The following is a 22,804-nucleotide window of genomic DNA, read 5'->3' on the forward strand; positions in this document are numbered from 1 at the left end:
GTAGTCAGATATATCAAACTGCCAACTAGCTCTCTGTACATGGTAGCATCCACCTGTTTAGTACCATCGTCACTGCTCAACTTTAAGTTTTGTTGTAATGATGTTGCTGCTAATTTGCACTGCTCCATTCTGAACCTCTCCAACAAGCTTCTAGCATACTTCCCTTTAAACTGTCTCCTTTTTGCCATCGGAGCAAGGTCATTTCTTTGTGATTTCAAATTTTGTCGTTGCTCTTCTTCCTATATCAGAATCCCTATTAGCTCTTCAAATGAAGGGGCTTTCTCTCTTGCTGACAGCCCTGTGATGAATGTATGATCATCATCAGTCATTCCATTCAACGTGATCGTGACTAGATCTGAATCAGAAACTTTCTCTTCAATATCTCCCAATCTGTCCTTCAGGTCTTTGATTCTTGCAATGAATCCAGCAGCGGATTCATTCTCCTCCATCTTCAATGCAAACAACTCGCCTTTAAGTGATAGGACACGATTTGAGTTCTGCGTCTGGTATAGATTTTTAATGGTCGTCCAAATGTCAGCGCCCGATATACAGTCTCTAATATGTGGGATAACATTGTCCTTAATGAACATCTTCAATATAACTTTTGCTTTTGTCTCCTTTTTATCCCAATATTGTTCTTGTGTGGCTGATCCTGATATTTGCTCATTTCCTGTCACGATCGACCACGCATTTGCACTTTCAAGTAAAGTCTGCATCTTGAATTTCCAGTTGTTGAAATTTGATCCATCGAGTTTGCCAGACTCGTGGAGATACGATTCTAAACTGTTATTCATATTGACTTATACCAGATCCGAACCTCTGTTTTGCTGAAAAAAAATTGTACCTTCAATGCGCCACCACCGGGCAAGTCCGATCTGCTGCCACCGAACAGATCCGGAACTCCAATGCGCCACCACCGGGCAAATCCGATCTGCTGCCACCGAACAGATCTGGAACTCCAATGCGCCACCACCGGGCAAGTCCGATCTGCTGCCACCGAGTAGATCAGGAACTTCAACACGCCACCACCGGGCAAGTCCGATCTGCTACCACCGAGTAGATCAGGAACTCCAATATGCCACCACCGGGCTACTCCGATATGTTGCCACCGAACAGATCCGGAAATTCGAAGTGCCACCACCGGGCAACTCCGATCTGCAAAAATTGCAGATTTTTCAAAGAGAAAGAGGTTGGCGCTCTTCAACGGCAAAATAGACGCACCAGAAACAAAATTGATGCGAGTCACGAAATTGGCGGGATTAATCCTGGATTTTCCACGCCAATAGGACTTTCTAGCGTGCTGGCGTGCTTATCACCCTTAGAACCACGCCAAGTGGCGTGATTGTTCCTTAAAAACCAGCACCATCTCTTCTTTGCGTGCAAAAATGGCACGACTATTCGTGTCAAAACCGCGCCAACACTTTCTGGCGTTCAGAGATGATCAGTCATCTGAGACCTCTCTTCAGGTGTTACTGCAGTCCACCTGATTCTACAAATGCACCACTACAGTTCTGTAATCAATGATGCATCCTAAAAAAAAAAAAATTAAGGCTATCCCTACTCTGTGCTCTGATACCAAGATAAAAATCAGATTTGAATTAAAAAGGAGGAGTTACAGCTCACAGGTGAGTACTGCACCTAGAGACTGCACTCATACAAAAGAGAACTCTCTCCATACACTCTACTATTCCTCAAATGAATGATTACATTATTAAGTACATCACTAGAAATCAGGTAGTTGCAAACAAACTCCTAAACTCTAGGAACAAATCCTAAACTAAGGAGATATGTTACAACTTATGTAACCATTTCTCCATTAATACAAAATAATATTAATTATTTTCAACTTTCCTCCCTTATTACATTGTCATAATAATTAAGATTTTGTAACTTGGAGTCGAATATTTGCTTTCCAAGGGTAAAATTTCAAGAAGAGTGTATGTTGAGTAGAAAGGAAAGGCTCCCGCCCTTGTTACATTATCAAAATAACTTTGTTTTCTACAGTTGCTGAAGGTTCTGGGTCCCAAGGTAAAGTCACGCCTTTTAACATTTCAAAAAGTAAAAGGAGTGACGCTGACTCTGTGTTAGCTTTTGAAAGAGAAATTCCAACATGGAGAAAACCAGGAATGTTTTAGAAAAAAATATTCTAAGCCCTAAGCTAGCGACTAGAAGAGAAAAATACAAATGGCAGATGATAGATTCATATAAATAAAAAATCAAAATGATATGTACTCATATTAAATGTTAATAGTTATAGATTGCGATAGTTATATATAAATTATAACTCAATTTGCAGGTTACTGTAGCTTTTGAAAGAGAAATTCCATAACTCGATAACATAGAGCAACTGTTGGAGAGAGCCCAGAATGAAAAGAAAACTACCAGGGTCCTCAGTAGGGACATAAAAAAATCATAATAGACAACAAAGTGGAAATCTGGAAAAAAGTGGTACAGTGGCACGGAAACAGCCCAGGCAAGGCAAGTCTAGTTCCAGTGCCTTTCTTACATTCCAACAGCCTGATGTAGGATGGATCCAACACATATGGTTGAACCATTGTAGATGAGTTCATAGTGTATCTACTTGCCAAGCTGTGGTAGAATATCTTTCTCTTGGACAACGTAATTTAAGGGGACAAAGTATGAGATAAAATGAAGAGGTTCTTCAAGTGAGTCAATTTTTACCTAGAGAATGAATGTTTAAGCCCTCAACACATTTCATTCAATCAAAGTTTCATATATATAAAATCATATATTGTCTAGTGGTTTGAACCACTATCTAAATAATAGGATCTTTCACCTAAATAGAAGAGTTCAATCCTAAAGTACAACAACAAACAACCAAATACATTAATATAGAAAAAATTAGCGTTGATCCAACTGAATTTGATAGAAAAGAAAGATGCATTTAATATCTTAATCAGCTACATCCATCAATTTGCAATGAATTCATCAATTTGTAATGAATATTTTTCCCATTTTTAGTGATTATTTGCAATATTATAAATTGTTAAACATATTTAAAATCTAGGTCAATGTGTTGTTAATAGAATATCTAGAAATGCTATAAGCATGGCTATTAAACATGTTCCTTCTCTTCAATCATTAAGCACAGTTATTACTCTTTAGCACTCAAATTTGAATGAAGGTTTGAAATTTTACACCTGAGTAAGGCATCAGTGGCCTCTCCTTGCTATAACCTTTGGCGGGAGTCGCAAAATTGCATCCCCTCTAACTTCTGACACCTGGATATGGAGGTAATATCAACAACAACCTTTATGCTCTTTGTTACCCTAACGGAAAATATGCTTAGTAAGATGTTTACGTCGTTATTGTTGGAAATATTAATTCCAACCATTGCCTTAAACACATTGACAAACACCATGTTTTTCCTAGTCAATCATGACACAAAAGTTAAGGCATTCAATAAATTTTGGTAAATAGACATAGACAAACATTTACTCCTTGACTATTGCTCACACTCCACAACACCTGTAAGTTCACAAAACCAATTACTATGTAAAATCGCCAATGCTACGTATTAATTATTTGCACTGCCATTTATTAATGTCAAATTTGTATGTTGAGATAAATATGGAAGTAAAAGTCATTTGTATTGTTGGGCAAGTTAGAGAGTGAGAGAGTATTTGAGGTAGCGAGGAGAAAATCGTGGAGGAAATATTGGTGGGCACATGAAAACCAGTTTTACAGACATTTTTACTCTGCAGCCTAGTGATGCCTAAATCGCACTAAGTTTGTTGTGTTTTTCACTTGGAGCTGCAACCTCCATTTGTCACTTTAATGTATTTCCTTATGTTTTGGCATATAATATAAAGTGTGGCTTGTCACATTATGGTATTAATATTTGACAAATAGATTTACCATAACCTTTTATGTTTTACTTTGTTTTATTAATTATGTGTTTTATTAAGCCTATGTGTAGTTGTGATTTCCTTGTCGCAACCAGTGAGACTCCTCTCCTTTTCCTCGTAAAAATTTTCTAACAATTACCTTTCAGCTAAATACTCTTTCAACAACAAATCGACCCTACCTCCAATTTAGCCTCATCACTTGATTACTACCTTTTTCTTAAATTTGTTTGGTTGCATCCTTTCAGGAGCATTTTAACTCAGATTTCCTGAAGCACCAAAATTTTTATTAAAGAAATCATTAGTCATTATACCATTATAGCTAAAATATTTATAAGGGATTGGTTTTTGACCTTCCAATCCACACGGAGAATGTAGGTGCCTATGTAGGTTCCTAACAATCATGGAGGTAGTTTTTAACCCAGAGTTTCTCTAGGCTAAACCAAGAAAGAAAAACATTTTTATGCCCTACTTATTTTCTTCTATGTTGTAGATGTACAATTCCTTCCCTTTGGACACATCTGCCATGTCATCATGGGTATCATTCTCTTCAATGCTCCACCCTAGAATTAAATCATAGAGAACAATGGGAATACTTAAGGGTCCTCTAATGAAGAGAATAAAGATTAATCTTATGTTTAAATAACAATATTATACTTTTTAAGGGAATGGAGTTAGATGAAATCTAGAATTAGAAGTATATGTAAGGTAAAATACATATTTCCCGTTGACTTTGGTTCCGTGGGAATATTTGCATAACGTCAAACAAATATCCTTCCTCAACTTTGGCTATGTGGGAATATCGTCATTCAATATTTTCAAGTGAGAAATGCTCAATTATGTATGTGAAGAGAGCATGTCGAAGACCTGGCTGCAGGGCTAAGTTCTATGGTCAATTGAAGAAACAAATGTGGACAGTTAACATAAATATGATACATGTAACATACTAAGATGTGCTTGTGCTTGTGACTGATTGAAGAAACGAATCTAGAAGAGACATAAACCAATTTTTTTTTTGTATTTGTGCTTATCTGAACTTATCAGATTGAAGGCAAGAAAATATTTTAAATTTTAAAGTAAATAATTACATGGAGTTTTGACCTTGACATGTCACTTGCTGGTGTTGTAGAAATTCTCACTGTAGATCACCTAATAATGCAATATACTAAAGCAAAATACTTGATTTACTTATACAAACAAACTTGTGGAAGCTTAATCAATTTTGAGCAAGATCAAATAGAACACATACAACAGAGAATGAGAAATCAATCACACATGAACACAGATGAATACTCTGAGGAAAGCTACAACTAAAAACCCCGCTATCTGTATTATCATACAAGTGGAAATATCTCCGGATTACACAAAGCTTTAGCTCACAATCTATCCAGCTCTCAGTACAATCCCTCAATGTTGCTCATAGATAGAATAGACACAACATATGCCTTCCTTCAGTCCTCCAAGCCTCCTATTTCCTTGCGCAGTTTCTCCTGGGTCCTCTGGTTGCCACCTGTGCGAATTTACCTCTCACACAACTCCCAAACTTAGAAATAACTGCACAATCCTCAAGGAATGAATTCCTTCTGCATGCAAGAGATATCCTCAATGGAATATTCCTGCAACTAATAGTATAATGTCCCATCCTTTGATCTCAACTGGTGATCCAGGTGGATGTTGGTGGCCACCCACCAACCCATTTGGACCCCCACAACTGTCTCTTTCAGTCTTTTCAATTTCCTAAATTGTAGCACAGTTTACTATTTTTAGCAGTTTTTCGGGTCTTGAACTTCCGGAGCCGTTTTGAGGCCCTAAACGACGTTTTTTTGGGATTCTGGGGCAACATGGGTCTATGGATCGATGTTGCCTCGCAAAGTGGTAGTACTCGGATAGATCTTTCTAACGAGCTATCGTACGCATCAAACGGAGATCGTAGGCCAAAGTTACGACCCCGGGAAATTGATGTACCAATTTACCCAAACGGGGCCCACAATTTGGCGTTTCATCTTCTAGGGTTAGGTTCGGTTTCGGATGTGAAGGGTTTTCCATTGTTTCTCAACAATAAATAGGCCTTCGAGCCTCATTGTAACACAGTTCGGAACAGTTCAGAGGCATGTAGCCGCACATCTCTTCTCAGAGATAAGCTACCATCGCCCTAGCTGGTTTATCTCCATTTCTGGTTGCAAGCATATTTCAGTATTTTACAGTAATGAAATGAAGTATTATTTCCGCTGCATCTCTGTGTTTATGGTTATTTCATCTCTGTATTTATGGTTATCTCTGTAATCTATTGCGTTCCTGTCTAAATCCGGATCAGTGGTATCAGAGCGGTCTGCTTTTTCTCTGTTTTTCTTTGCATGTCCCCAACGAGGTCGGGATATAAGGAGTTAGGGCTTGAACTGGTCGAACCTTTGCAAGACCAGCCTCGCAAATCCCGACGGCCTCCCATGGCGGATGAGAAGAAAGATGAGGGGGAAGGAGATCCTATCAAAATCTTGCTCGAAGAAGCGCTCGAGCGGCAAAGGAACGCGATGATGGATAGCTTTGCGCAGATCCTTCAGCGGCTACCCAGAGGCGACGCATCAGCTTCCAACAGCGACTCTGGAAATGCCACACCCTTCAAGGTACAAGTTAATTTTGAAATCCCCATCTTCGAGGGTCAAATAGATGCAGATGCCGTAGATAAATGGTTAAATCTGCTAGATGGGTATTTTTCTGTTCACAAATTTTCAAGTCGGGAAAAGATCGTTTTTGCTCTTCTCCAACCCCCCACGTCAAGGACTAGTGGGAAACCTACTGCGAGCAGAAGGATGAAAGTACAGGCTCACTATTTTCAGCCCCACCCACTTGGAATGACTTCCGGGATGCCATCAAGGAGCAGTATTACCCTGTCGGAAGCTATGAGGACAAATACATCAAATGGACCACACTGCGGCAGGGACGAGACCAAGATGTGCCGGAGTTCACAAACATTTTTCATACCCTTCGCACACAGTTGGGTATCAAAGATTCTGAGCTGCATCTGGTACTCAAATACCGTGGCTGCCTGCACAGATACATCCATGAAGAGATGGTGTTCTTGAACATCCCCTCACTCGGCACAGCGTACCGATACGCTGTCAAAATCGAGCAAAAGTTCAAACAGAAGAAGCGAGACTTTGGATCTGCAAATCCGAAGCCCAAAGGACAAAGCCAAGGCGGAGTGACCCAAGAAAACCCGTCGAAGCCGCAAGAAAAGAACAACACCACGAAGCCGAAGAAGGACACAGGAAAGTGGTGTGAGTTCCACAAGAGTCCCACTCATAACACAAGTGAGTGTCGGACCAAGCAGTCGCTGGTGGCTGAGTTGAAGGCTTCCGAATCAGATGCATGTTCTGACCCTGAGCCAGAACTCGACAAGGGGAATGGCAAAGGGAAGCAGATCATTGATGCGGATCCCAGTGCCACTGTTGCCACCGCCAAGATCAAGAAAAATGAGCCCGAAGATCCAGAGGAGGGGGAGCGTCTTTTCCACTCACAGATGTGGGTGAAGGGTTCACCGCTGCGATTCATTGTCGACAGTGGTAGCCAAAAGAACCTGGTTTCAGCAGAGGTCGTGAAGCGGTTGGGCCTACCGACTACACCACACCCACAGCCGTACAGTATCGGGTGGCTTCACGAAGGACGAGATCTGAAAGTTCGCCAGCAGTGCCGCCTTCCATACAGCATCAAGCCCTTCACAGACGAGGTATTGTGTGATGTTACACCTCTGGATGTTTGTGATGTATTACTACGCCAGCCATACTTGTGGAGACGACATGCCGTGTATGAGTCAAGGCCTCGGGCTGTCATTATTTCTTTGAATGATTCATTATACCGGATACCGGAGGTAGCCCCACCTACCGCCACATATTTGATCACTACCAAGAAAGGCAGCAAGCTCATATCACAGACCAGGAAATTCATCTGTCTGGTCCACTCCCAAAGTAAGGGGAAGATTGTTGCTACATCCATGACCCCTGCAAAGGGTTCCTCTACGCAGCAGCAACAGCAAAGGAATACGGTCATGACAGAACACATGAACAACTTCTCACGCACAGGGGTACCACACAAGTTTCAGGTGGGCAACAAAGTCTGGTTGCATCGACAGAAAGAACGCCTTACTAGAACCCATCAGAAGCTCAGATCGCTCCGACATGGTCCTTATAGCAGTACCAAGGCTATGGGGAACAATGCTTTGGAGCACATCATTCCTCCATTCCTTCGCCTGCACCAAATGTTCAATGTGGACCATCGTCGACCATGCTTCCCACCATTACTGGACACATCAGAGGTTGCAGGACAAGTTCAGCAGATGGAGGAACTCAACGCAATGGGGACCATTGCTTCCTAAGGGGGGAGGAATGATCCAGGTGGATGTTGGTGGCCACCCACCAACCCATTTGGACCCCCACAACTGTCTCTTTCAGTCTTTTCAATTTCCTAAATTGTAGCACAGTTTACTATTTTTAGCAGTTTTTCGGGTCCTGAACTTCCGGAGCCGTTTTGAGGCCCTAAACGACGTTTTTTTGGGATTCTGGAGCAACATGGGTCCATGGACCGATGTTGCCTCCCAAAGTGGTAGTACTCGGATAGATCTTTCTAACGAGCTATCGTACGCGTCAAACGGAGATCGTAGGCCAAAGTTACGACCCCAGGAAATTGATGTACCAATTTACCCAAACGGGGCCCACAATTTGGTGTTTCATCTTCTAGGGTTAGGTTTCGGGATGTGAAGGGTTTTCCATTGTTTCTCAACAATAAATAGGCCTTCGAGCCTCATTGTAACACAGTTCGGAACAGTTCAGAGGCATGTAGCCGCACATCTCTTCTCAGAGATAAGCTACCATCGCCCTAGCTGGTTTATCTCCATTTCTGGTTGTAAGCATATTTCAGTATTTTACAGTAATGAAATGAAGTATTATTTCCGCTGCATCTCTGTGTTTATGGTTATTTCATCTCTGTATTTATGGTTATCTCTGTAATCTATTGCGTTCCTGTCTAAATCCGGATCAACTGGGTCTCTGACTGAACTGACATGCATGAGTTATTTATGAGAGAATATTCAATTATCTGAAGTACACTAGTTACATGCATGCTTGCATTAACTAACTGAACTCACAATCAGTTCCACAAACTGTTGGAACTAATCTAACTGGACTTAACTCAATTAACTGAACTAACTAATTACAACTCAAAGTACAACTCATCTTGATCTCCTTAATTAAGGGATAACTTCCTCAATCAAATGGATAACTGTTGCATGTCTTCACATAGACTTCATGTTTGATTTTCTCCAACTAATTAACTTAAGATGAATTAATTAATTATTTTACAAACAGCTGCTAAGATCAAATTCGAATTTTAATTCTCAAATTTAGTTCAGGGACTAACTAACCGAAACGCTATTTATAGCAATGTTATTTTTAGCACTTCTATATTTAGCATTTCTTGTTGCTATTTTCAACATTCCGTCTCAACAAGAAAGGGATTATCTGCCACCTCAATCCTGTCTCTGTGGAACTCAAATTTTCATTTTGACAATACCTTAGTCAAAATATTTGCATCCTGCTCCTCTGTCGAAACATACTGCAACAACATGATCCTCTTCATCACACAATCTTGAAGATGATAATACCGAATATCGATGTGCTTGGACATATCATGAAATACTAGATTCTCAGAGAGTTTGATACAACTCTGATTATCGCAACAGATCACAGTTGGATCCAACTAGAATTTTCCACATCCAAATGGCCTTGCATGCTGACTGAATAGAACCCATGTATTCAACCTCTGCTAAGCTAAGTGCAACTGACCTCTGTTTCTTACTGTACCAAGAAACTATAGTTGAACCAAGGTTGAAAATTCTTCCTGAAGTGTTATTCCAATCTGATGGACTCCCTGCCCAATATGCATCTGTGAAGCCTTGAAGCTTCATTCCCTCTATCCATCTGTACCATAATCCATACTGAGATGTGCCTCTGAGGTATGTCAGCACATGCTTTGATGCCTTCCAAAACAACTTGGTAGGCTGAACCATAGCTTGACTTGGTTCACCGCAAAGCAAAAATCTGGTCGTGTGTTCACTAAACACATCAATGAACCCACAAGTTGTTGATAAACAGTAGTAGCTACTACCTCACTTGAAGTAGCATCCTCCTTCCTTCAGTTACCTGCTAGAGAAGTCTGCATGGGCTTGCACTTCTTCATGTGGAGTCTCTTGAGTATCTCATTAGCATACTTGCCTTGAGACACAAACACTTCCCCATCCTTCTGCCACACTTCCATGCCTAGAAAGTAGTGCATGAGACCCATGTATTTCATCTCGAACTCTCTTGCAAGGTCCTCCTTACAAGACTTGATCAACTGATCATCACCTGTCAATATCAGATCATCAACAAAAAGAACAATAATCAATGGCTTACCTTCTAACATGATGTGGTAAAGGTTCACATCCGCTTCACTCTTTGTGAAGCCCAACCCGGTGAAATAGCTATCAATCCTGGTGTACCAAGCACAAGGTGCTTGTTTCAGCCGTACAAAGCTCTCTTGAGTCAGCACACATGCGACTCACAATCGAACTGCCTCAAATCCTTCCGGCTGCTCTATGTACACCTCTTCGTCAATCTTGACATTAAGGAACACAATCTTCACATCCATCTGATGGATCTTCCAACCCATATGTGCTGATAGTGCCAACATCGATCTGATAGATGAGTACCTTGCTATAGGAGTAAAAGTCTCATCATGGTCGATCCCCTCAATCTGTGAGAAATCACAGGCAACAAACCTTGCCTTATGTTTCTCAACACTACCATCAGCTACTTTCTTTACCTTGTAAAGCCATCGAGAACTCACCATTGACTTATCCTCCAGTCTTGGAACAACATCCCAAACACTGTTACAAACTATGGAGTCATACTCCTCCACCATAGCATCAACCCAGACTGGTTGCTGCACTTCTTCCTCAAAGGAAGATGGTTCGTTCTCTATACATTCCCCAAACAGGGCCATGTAACCAATGTACCGCTCAGGTGACCTCCTCTGTCTGCACTGAGAAAATGGCTATCCCACATTCTCTCTCACATCCATCATCAATCTGTCAGCTTCCCTTGAGAATTTCTACCCATCTCTAGAAAACTTTGCATGAATGGATGTCTCCACTCATGGATTCTCTGCATGTGGCTGCTCCACATCAGTTTGAGGTTCCTCTTCTTAAGGAACCAAAAATTCCTCCTTTGCATGCAACTTGAGCTCCCTCTCAAGGTAAAATCGCATGGCCTTCTGCTCGTTGAACTTCATATCTCTGCATACCACTATCCTCTCACTGGTAGGAAAGAACACCTGATAGTTTTGCGGTGTATCAGTGTACCCCACAAGTATCTCCAACTCAGTTGTTGGCTATAACTTCTTCCAGACATCTTTGGTCACATGGAAAAATACTGATGAGCCAAAAAAGTGACTCACGTCTGGTCTCTTCTTGGAAAGAGCCTCCTCTAGTGTCTTCATTCCCAATATACAATGTAAGCTTCTATTCTACAAGTATACTGTTGTATTGCATGACTCGGCCCATAAATGAAGTGGTAGGCCTTGGTCATGCAGCATCACCCAAGCTGCTCCCACAATTGTTCTGTTCTTCCTTTCGGCCACCCCATTCTGTTGTGGATTATGAGGTGTCGTCAACTCCCGTTTAACTCCTTCTACTGCACAGAAGCCTTTAAACTATTGAGAGACATACTCTCCACCATTGTCGCTTCGCAACGTCCTTATTTTCTTTCCAGATTCTTTCTCAACCAAGGCTTTGAACTCACAAAACCTTAAGAAGGTTTGATCCTTCTTCTGCATGAAGTAGATCCAACATCTACGAGAAAATCATCAACAAAAATAACATAGTACCTTTGTTTAGTGATGGAGGCTATCGAGACTAGTCCACACACATCTGTATGAACTCGCTCCAAGATTGCTCCAACTCGACTGTCTCGATCCTGAAAGGAAGATTTTGCATACTTACCCAAGGTACAACCTTTGCATGTATCCACTTGCTCCAGTTTACCCTCGGAAAGTCTGGTAAGAATCTACTGAATGATCTTCAGGGCCCCATGGTGCAAGTGGCCCAATCTTCTATGCCATAGCTTGCCAACATCTTGGCTTTGCACCAAATCTACTTTGGAACTCAATCCAGCATGGTCATCTACCTCTAGCTTGTAGAGATTCTTTAATCAAATCCCAATCCTCTTGGTCTGTCCTATGCCAATGTGCCTCAAGAATGCCTTTCCTTTACTAAATACTACATAATAGCCTTTGTCTTCCAACATAGCGATGGACACCAGGTTCTTCTTCAGTCCAAGCACATACTTTGCATTATTCAGGGTGAGAGGAGCTCCATGCTCCCTCTGAATCACAACCGTACCTTCACTTGAAACACAGTACCTTCCATCATTGCCCATCTCTATGCGCATCTGGAGGTCCTTCTCCTCCAAGGTATTAAATAAACTCTTGTCGCCGATCATGTGGAATGAGGCTCCACTGTCCAAGTACCAAACACTACCCACGATCAATGAAACCATGCATGCGATGAGGTGAAATCTAATTCAAACTGTGAGGCCAGTGCCTCACCATCTGATCCTTTCGAGGATCCCTTCTTAAATTTCTTCTGTGGACAATTCGTCACATAATGGCCCACCTCATGACAATGAAAGGATCACACTTTTGATTTGTCAATCTTCTTCCCACCATGGGAAGAACTCAATTTGGAATGGGAAGCCTTCCCCTTCCCTTTCCTCGCCTTACTCGCTAAGGATAGATTTTCTTCATCATCATGCTTTGATGAAGAACCATCTTTGGTACTTCTCCTTATCTCTTCCTACATCAAATCCAATCACAGTCGTTCCCAATTTCGCAGTTTCTCTCTTCCGTTTACTGATTCTTGATAGCTATGCCAGCTCTTAGGAAGACCAAGGAGAGCAAGACTCACCATGTCATCATCATCTGTCGTGATTCCTACACTTCCAAGCTCATCCCTGCAAGTTGTGAGCTTGTTCAGATATGTAGAGATCGTGTCGCCCTTTTCACACTTGATTTTCCGAAGCTTGTCTTTCAGCACCAACTTCCTCTGATCGTTGTTGTTCTTATATAGATCCTTAAATGATTTCCACATTGAAAATGGTGTCTCCTTCCCATGGAAACTTGAGACAATATGGTCTCAAACTCCCTCCAGAAGGATCCTCCTCTCTCTAGCCGCATATTTCTTCCATTCCGCTAATTCTTTGGCATTAGGTTCTGCTGGCTTGGGGAATTCTTAATCAATGAAGTCCTTCAAACCATTTTCCTCTAATATTGTTTCCATGCGATCCTTCTAGGCTATATAATTTGAGCTGCCATCCAGGGCATACTCGAGTCTCAAATCGTTGAACGCCATTGGTGAAATTTGAAATGTGATAAGAATTTGATTTCTATAATCAGAAACTTCAAACTTCGAACCTATCCCTTCTTTGTATATTGTTCTCTGCGTTGATCACCTTTGATCTAATACCATGTAGAAATTCTCACTGTAGATCACCTGATAATGCAATATACTAAAGAAAAATACTTGATCTACTTCTACAAACAAACTTGCAAAAGCTTAATCGATTTTGAGCAAGATCAAATAGAACACATAACAGAGAATGAGAAATCAATCACACATGAACACAGAAGAATACTTTGGGGAAAGCCACAACTGAAAACCCCGCTATCTGTATTATCATACAAGTGGAAATATATCAGGATTACACAAAGCTTTAGCTCACAAGCTATCAAGCTCTCAGTAGAATCCCTCAATGCTGCTCATAGACATAATGGACACAAGATATGCCTTCCTTCAGTCCTTCAAGCCTCCTATTTCCTTACGTAGTTTCTCCCGAGTCCTCTAGCTACCACTTGTGTGAATTTACCTCTCACACAACTCCCAAACTCAGAAATAATTGTGCAATCCTCAAGGAATGAATTCCTTCTGCATGCAAGAGATATCTTCAATGGAATATTCCTGCAACTGATAGTATATTGTCCCATCCTCTGATCTCAACTGGGTCTCTGACTGAACTGAGATGCATGAGTTATTTATGAGAGAATATTCAGTTATTTGAAGTAAACTAGTTACATGCATGCATGCATTAACTAACTGAACTTGCAATCAGTTCCACAAACTGTTGGAACTAATCTAACTGGACTTAACTCAGTTAACTGATCTAACTAATTACAACTCAAAGTACAACTCATCCTGATCTCCTTAAGTAAAGGATAACTTCCTCAATCAAAGGGATAATTGTTGCATGTCTTCACATAGACTTCATGTTTGATTTTCTCCAACTAATTAAGTCAAGATGAATGAATTAATTATTTTACAAACAACTACTTAGATCAAATTCGAATTTTAATTCTCAATTTTAGTTCAGGGAATAACTAAAATTGGAATGTATCTCGAAATGTTATTTATAGAAATGCTATTTTTAGCACTTCTATATTTAGCATTTCTTGTTGCTATTTTGAACAGTTGCGCTTTGCGGTGTGCTTGGAGAAGCACTTGATTGGCTGCGCTTGAATAGGAGTAGAGGGAGTCCTGTTGAGGAATTACTTGATGCTGTTAATTCCTCTCCGTCCTCATGTCGTATACATGCTTTGACATTGACTGTCTTCTCTAAACTTCCATCCCATGCTTCCTCTTTTATGAACTGCACATCTCTGCGGATTATGACCTTCTTGGTTGATGGATTGTAGAGTTTGTATGCCTTGGATTCATCACTGTATCCAACAAATATACATTTATCCCCCTTGTTGTCCAACTTCTTCCTTAACTCATCTGGGACATGTGCATATGCCACACATCCAAAAACTCTCATGTGAGTGACATTTTTTTATTTTCCACTCCATGCCTCTTCAGGAACAATGTTCTGGACACTTTTGGTTGGAAATCTATTCAAGATATATGCTGCACAAGCGACAACTTCAACCCAATAGTCATTTGGAAAATTCTTTTCCTTTAACATACTCCTTGCCATCTCCATAATGGTCATATTCTTCCTTTCTACCACACCATTTTGCTGAGGTGTATACCTTGTTGTAAATTGCTTGTGAATTCCATGCTTCCTACAAAATCTAAGGAAATCATTTGAGATATATTTGCCACCTCTATCAGTCTTGAGGAATTTGATGTAGTATCCATTTTGCATTTCAACAAGAGCCTTGTAATGACGAAAGTGCTCAAACACTTCACTTTTCTATTTTAGGAGAAAGACCCATGTCTTCCTTGTGTAGTCATCTATTAAGGTCAACACATAGTGACTACCACCAATTGATGGTGTCTGCATTGGTCCACATAAATCTGAGTGGACAATCTCTAAATGTTCCTTTTCCCTTACTGACTTTCCTATTCGAAATGTCTCTCTATGTTGCTTGCTCAAGATACATCCTTCACATACGCTGTCTGGTTTTTCTATGAGTGGTAAACCATTCACCATGTCTTTCCTATGCAGCAAATTCAAACCTCCAAAATTGAGATGTCCAAATCTCAAGTTCCATAACTAGTTTTCATCTTTTACCTCTGCTTAAAATTTTACTTGTGTGATAGCTGCATCTTTTCTTCCATCTTCTTATGAGTTCATAAATAGTTGTGCCTATGCACCTTCTTTTTGCAAATATGATATTATTTTTAGGGGAAACATTCTATTGTTTTTCATCTGAACCTTTGCAATCAGTTGTCTTCTTGGAGGCCTATCCAAAATTGTGAACACATCATTTTTGAATAAGACATTGTAGCCTTTTTGCATGAGCTATCCAATGCTCATGAGATTATGTTTCAAACCGGGGACAAAGTAAACATCTGAGATGTATTTCTTCTCCCCCTTCTTTGTTAGGATATTAACTCTTCCTTTTCCCATGACAAAGACTTTTCTGTCAGTCCCTAATGTCACTTCAAATTTCACATTTTCATCTAGATCAGAAAACATTTCTATGTTTCCTGACATGTGGTTGCTATGACTTGAATCTAGATACCATATATCACTCTGTTTTTCTTGTGCTACATTACAAGCTAAAAACATGCTATCATGGTTCTAATTTTCTCTTGTGAAATTTACAATTGGCTTGTTACTAATATCATATTGCTTCTTTCTACATTCTTTTTCATAATGACCATACTTCTTACAGTAATGACATTGAACTTGAGATTTATCATACCTCTGACCTTGTGCTTGATTTTGGCTTGGGCCTTGACTTGGATTTTGATTGTTGCCTCTTCCATTTGAGCTTGAAGGGTTGCTTCTTCCTCTTCCTCTAGCATATGATCTTCCTCTGCCTCGAACTTGACCAAATGATACTTGTGTCTTGAAGGCATGCTCCAATGAGGAGCTTACTGCTCTATTTAGTCTATGTTCATGAGAAATCAGTGATGAATTAAGCTCATCCATTGAGAACTGTGAGAGATACTTTGTCTCTTATATGGCCACAACAATGGCCTCAAACCTTGCTGGAAAACTTCTCAAAACTTTCTCAACTATTCTTCTTTCCTCAAGTGTCTCACCATGAGACCTGATTTGAGTAACCAATCCACTTACATGTGTAAAAAACGAGTCTATATTCTCAAACTCTTTCATACTAAGTGTTTCAAAATCTCACCTCAACATTTACAGCTTTGTTGTCTTGATTTTTGCCATGCCTTGGTAAGCTCTCTGGAGGGTGTCCCATGATTTCTTGGACTTCATTGCTGCTGCAACCCTTGGGAAAATACTTTCATGAACTACTTGGAAAATATAAAACAGGGATTTTGAATCTTTCTTCATGTTTTCCCTTAATAAATCTCTTTCTTTTTGAGATAAGGCATTGTATGCTGCTGCATCTGCTGGTTCTTGAAAACCATTCTCCACCAAATCCCAAATGTCTTGAGAAGAAAACAGGGTCTTCATTGTAGTAGCCCAATAATCATAATTTTTTCCATTAAACTGAGGTATTTGAGGATTAGTCAAGCTTGTGCTTGATGTTTCCATTTCTAAGCGTAGTCGAGAGGCAGAGAGTTATGACTTTCACGAAGCTACTTTCAGGCAGCTAGCTTTGCGCACTGTGGACCGCAGAGCTATTTTAGAGACTTAATAAATAATATTCACTCACACAACACAGACCAGAGACTTAATGAATAATATTCACTCACAACAAAAATAACAAAGTAGGTTTGGAGCAAAACAATAAAAACTTAGTATTAAATTCTAAAACATGAAAATACATTCACATGAGGTTGCGACTCATCATAGACTTAATGAATAACATTCACTCACGGCAAAAATAACAAAGTAGGTTTTGAGCAATGAAATAAAAACTTAGTATTAAATTCTAAAACATGAAAATACATTCACATGAGGTTGCGGCTCATTCATCGAGTAAAAACTAAAATTTCACACGCAATAACACACAGTAAAATACTGTAATTGTTGTTTTCATGCGCCCACGAAAATTTGCTCCACCATTTTCTCCCCAGAGACTTGCACTCTCTTTTTCTCTAAGCTCCTACTCTCTAACCTATTACAAAATGACTTTTACAATCATATATAACTCAACATATGATTTTACATTTAATTTATGACAGAGCAAAGTAATTAATATGATGTTGTTCTTTAGTGTAATCAAAATCACGCACATGTTTATGGAGTGTGGGAAATATTCTCTGAATGAATGCTTGCCCATATCTATTTACCAAAGTACATTGATTGCTTTAAATTCCTTGTTGCATTTCAAAATGGTTCATGCCTCGCTTGAGTCCTTCCATCTTCAAACAGAGATGCAACCTGCAAAAATACCTCTGACAAATATGGCTACTGTCAAGTTGTTTATTGCGGTGATTGGAATTATTATTTCCAACACCTCCTTGGTTACGAATCTGAGTTTTCCTCCCATCCAACAGTGTAGCGACCTCTATGTACTTAGTGGTGTAAACCTTTCAACTACATCTAGCTCTAATATGAGAATAACATAAAAATATTGAATTTACTAAGTTCTAACTTGTAATTTAAATTTTCTAGTTCCCATTTCAAAAACATTTAAAAAATCAATGCAAAGTGATAATGTCAAATTTTTTTTCATAATATGACAGGGAGATTTCAATCTTCACTATACTTATACATGATCTTGATTCCCTAAAGGAAGAGAGAACAGTTTCCTTGAAAGATCATGATCTTGATCTTCATTCCCTGAAAGAAGAGATAATTTGCGTAAAAGCAAATTTGAAGAGTCAGTCATGGTCTCGAAACTCAAGTGATTCCAGCTGTGTGAAAGTGGAATGAGTGGCAAATAGAAACTACTAAAGATAAGGCATTGAGTGAAAACAACCAAAAGGCATCTCACATAAAAAAGCATTATGGGCAGTACCATGAGGGACAACACCATGACCATGGTTTCGATGGAAAAACCTGTTTGCATATTCTTGAGCAACCCATCCCATCTTTATGGCAGTGCTCATCAATTAACTTCCTCAGTATCTCTACGTGCTTTTCTCCTTCCATTGCTCGAACTGCAGACCATGCTTTGCCACCTTCTTCTTCAATAGACTCGAGTATTAAGGGACTGCCATACACATACAGTGCCCTCTGATTCTGTAAATTTTCGAGTCCTGGAGGAATGGACTTGACGTTGGAGAAAAATACTAAGCCCAACTTCTTCAAGAGAGGCAGAGCCCCATCCCTTATCAGAGGAAAACTTTCAACCACATCAATTTCCTCCAACTAGAAACTTTCTAGGTGTGGAAAGGCACCTGCCTCTCCAAAGTCATCGGGTAACTCTTTTAAAGACGAGGATTTAACTATATCCAACCTCCTAAGCCATTCAAGATTCTCTAACCCTGTAGGGATCTCCTCCAGTTGTGGACAATATCTTGGAAACCACATACTCACGATGGGATCTTACCCAAAACGTTGGACTCCACAAAGAGACTGCTTAGCTTTATGATACCTCTCATGTCCTCTGGTAATTCCTTCATATGTGACATCCTCAGGATGAAAGTCCTCATCTCTGTCATGTCACCCACTACACCATCTATAATTGGCTCCTTCAAGCACTCTGGCACCAGCCATTTAAGGTGCTTTAGAGGGTGCAAATCCTGGAAGTGAGCACGAGCACAACCTCCCATCGAATCACGCAGAAGTTTTCTCTATGGTGGTGTTGCTTGCGGCCAGGTTTTCCAGCATCTTTCCATTTTCATATACTGTAGCGATGTCAATGCAGAGATCCCACAAGGCATGCACTTCAATTGTTGATAGAAACTCATATCTAGATATATCAAACTTGTCATCTAACCTAACTCATAAGGCAACTCACTCAGCTGGTAGCATTCAGACAGATCCAGTATATCAAGCTTCTTCAAACATGTTACTGAATCTGGCAGCTTCACTTTTGTCGATTTTTCTAAGTGAAGGAAGACCAGACACTTCAATGCTCCAAAGTTATCAGGAAAACTTTTGATGGATGTCCCTCCCAAATCAATAAGTCTAAGAGAGGTGAGAGTCATGACCACTCTTGACGGAACATATTCCAGAGATATGTTCTCCGAGAGTAACATCTCCCGTAGACCCTGACCTCGGTATCCATTAGGTATTGACCTAAAATTATTGGCCCTCATAGAAATCCTGGTTTTACGGGTGCAATGTTTCAATGGGAATTCCACCAAACCTTTCCCCACTCTGAAACAACAATTCTCTTCATTCTCGCCAATTTGCAGTGCTAGATGATGTAAAAAATCATGCACAGAGAAGATCACCACCTGTCCATTAGCATCCTTAATACTATCTTTGATCAGACATCAATCCACTAAAAGGTTAGTGTAAGCCCTTCCAACTTCTAATGGATCTTTACCGTCTTCTGTGGGAAGAAGGCCCTCACCTATCCACAAGTTTATCACATCCTTCACATACATTTCCTCCTCCTCTTTGAAGGTTCTCATGTAGAGAAAGCAAAGATACAAAGGTAAATATTGTGAGGTTCACAACGCGTCATAACTCAATCTCTATAAATGTGTTAGAAAACCTGCACAGATGAATCTAGCTAGTAAAGGTTGAACACACAGCTTTGCAGCGTAAAAACACTAAAAGAAAATCGAAAAAACAAAAGAGTGATTCATTAGAAAATAGGTTACAATGCTCATGATATAGCATTGCTGGGTGAAGATCCCAAGGTAATGCACCATAGTGGTGATCAATGAGAAGACTCAACACCTACAACAAGTTCCGGAGAGAACTAGCCCGTTTTGGAGTGAAAGATGGAGAAAATCAGGGATTAAATCATGCAGAGGAATTAACCAGTTGTGGAGTTAAAGAAGGAGAAAATCAGGGAGTAAATCATGCAGAAGAACTAACCAGTTGCAGAGTTGAAGAAGGAGAAAATCAAGGAGTAAATCATGCAGAAGGAATCTTGCATGTAGTCCCATGCTCTAACTAAGAGTCTGCATGTAGGTGTGTAGTAGTTCCAACACCCCCCTAAACACCACTATGGGGAAAAATAGAAGATGGGCCCTGGCAACTAAGGCCAAAGGTCACCCAAAATAAAGTGCAAATTGTACTAAAATTGAGGAAAGAGGGAAAACCTCATGGGAAAACCCCCCCCTCAAAATACAATGTAATCAAAAGAAAAGAGGAAGAAAAGACAATTGCTAAGCAACTATGTCCTTCACTCCAAGACGATTGTGCAGAGAGCAAAACTTCTGCTCAGTGAATGTCTTGGTGAAGATGTCTGTAGTCTATTCTGCCGAAGGATAGAACTGAAAATCAATGACCTGATGATGTACTAAGTCTCTGATGTAGTGCATATGGATCTCTATGTGCTTTGTCCACTGCCGTTGTACTAGATCCCTGCAAAATTTGAGAGTGCTTTGGTTGTCACACCAGATGACAATGGGCTGGTGGAACTGGTCGCCCAACTCTTTGAGAAAGTGCTATAGCCACAGAGCCTGAATGGTGATGTTGACTACTCCTCTGTACTCGGCGTCAGTCGAAGAGAGAGAAATAGCAACCTACTTCTTGCTTGACCAACAGATAGGGCCAGATCCTAGACTGAGTGAATATCCGGAGGTGAACTTGCGATCAATGTTGTATCCCACCCAATTAGAATCTGTGAAGCCAAGGAGATTCAATGCAATGCCTGCTGCATAGTGAATCCCGAAGGTGATGGTGCCATGCACATATTGGAGGAAGTTCTTGGCAGCATTCCATGTAGCTCATGCGACTCCTGCATGTATCTGGAAACTGACCCTACTGCATATGAGAGATCTGGTCTAGAGTGGGTGAGGTAAAATAAGCTCCCCACTAGCTGTCGGTAGTGAGTGTTGTCAACTAATGGAGTGTCACATCGATCCTCAAGGTGGACCCCAGACAGAAAAGGAGTCGGTGTTAGCTTGCAGTCAGTCATGCGAAATCTCTCAAGGAGATCCTGTGCATACTTAGCCTGAGAGAGTCTGATGCCTGTGGCATCCTGGCTGATCTCAAGACCAAGAAAGAAGTGTAATGGACCCATGTCCGTCATCATGAACCTATCATGCAAGGCCCTCTTGATTGTAGCAATGGCTGAAGCCGAGCCACCAGTGATTAGGAGATCATCTAGATACAAAACTAAGATAAGAAGAGAATCATGTGTCCTAAACATGTAAACATTCGGATCAGATTTACATCTTTCAAAGTTTTGTGATAAGAGAAAAGAATCCATCTTCGCATACCAAGCTCTCAGGGCCTACTTAAGGCAGTAGAGAGATTTCTTTAGTCTACAGAAGAAAGATGAATCCTAAATGAAACCATGTGGCTGGTCCATGTAGATCTCCTCAGATAGGTCTCCATGAAGAAAGGCATTCTTCACATCCATCTGATGTACTTCCCATCCCTGGGTAGCCACAATGGAAAGTGTAAGGCATATGGAATCCATCTTTGCTACTGGAGCAAAGGTATCGTCATAATCAATGCCATGCACTTGTTGGAATCCTTTGGCTACTAGACTTGCTTTCCATCTGGTGATTTTCCCATCTGCAGCACTGTTGGTCCTGTAGACCCATTTTCATTGGAAAAGTTTCCTTCCTAAAGGAAGGGGGACCAGATCCCAGGTCTAGTTCTCGAGGAAGGATTTATACTCCTCCTCCATGCCGGACTCCCAAGATGGATGCCCAGCAGCCTCAGCATAAGACTGTGGATAAGAAGACTGAACCAAATGACAATGCTAGGATGGAGATGGTTCAGTGGCAGTGAGGACAAGAGGAGGCTCAATAAACTCTAAGCTAGTCCTCTGTAGATCATAATTATCCCCCACAAGACCATTTGTAGCCGCTGGGTTGTCCTGTGCATATATCTCACGTAAGCTCCGTGTTCTCTGATTTATGACAGGGGAATTTGATTCACTGCTAGAAGCCCGATTTGGGCTTGGATGTGGATCATCATATGCATGCATTAGATTTGTATCTGAAGACCCTGTCTCTACATCTGCATGCTCTGTATCTACATTTGAGTGTACTGAGTCATCATCTCGGACATGAGGTAGATAAAATGTGTCTGCATGCAGAAATTGAGGTGCATGCGAGAGACTTTCCTCAAATTTGACAATTCGCTCAATGATGAGCTTGTACATAGAGGAAATCAGGAATAGGTATCCCTTCACACCATCAGGGCATCCAACAAAGATGCACTTAATGCTCTATGGATCAAGAGCTTTCCTCTTTTCAGAGGGGATCCTAGCCCATGCTCGGGAGCCGAAAAGACGGAAGTGGGTGACCTCTGGTTTAGTGTTGCTTCAGGACTCAAAGGGGGTCTGATCCTTGACAAACCTATGAGGAGATCTGTTCTAGATGTAGTTAGCATAATTAAGTGCTTTAGCCCATAGCTTATTAGGTAGTGAATTAGCATGCAACATGCAGGAAGCCATCTCTTTGA

At 40.6% G+C, this 22,804-nt stretch overlaps 1 protein-coding gene across 1 annotated transcript; it reads right to left on the reverse strand.

Moving 5' to 3' along the window:
• Positions 1-239: 239 nt before the first annotated feature.
• On the reverse strand, positions 240-794 carry LOC149211197 (uncharacterized). Its single transcript, XM_089399210.1, has one exon. It carries the CDS (start codon positions 792-794, stop codon positions 240-242), a length of 555 nt encoding a protein of 184 aa, XP_089255336.1.
• Positions 795-22,804: the final 22,010 nt, after the last annotated feature.

This window comes from Pinus tabuliformis, chromosome 1_2 (genome assembly GCF_031772625.1).
Source record: "Pinus tabuliformis cultivar Carrire ecotype Pingquan chromosome 1_2, CPIR1, whole genome shotgun sequence".
NCBI lineage: Eukaryota > Viridiplantae > Streptophyta > Pinopsida > Pinales > Pinaceae > Pinus > Pinus tabuliformis.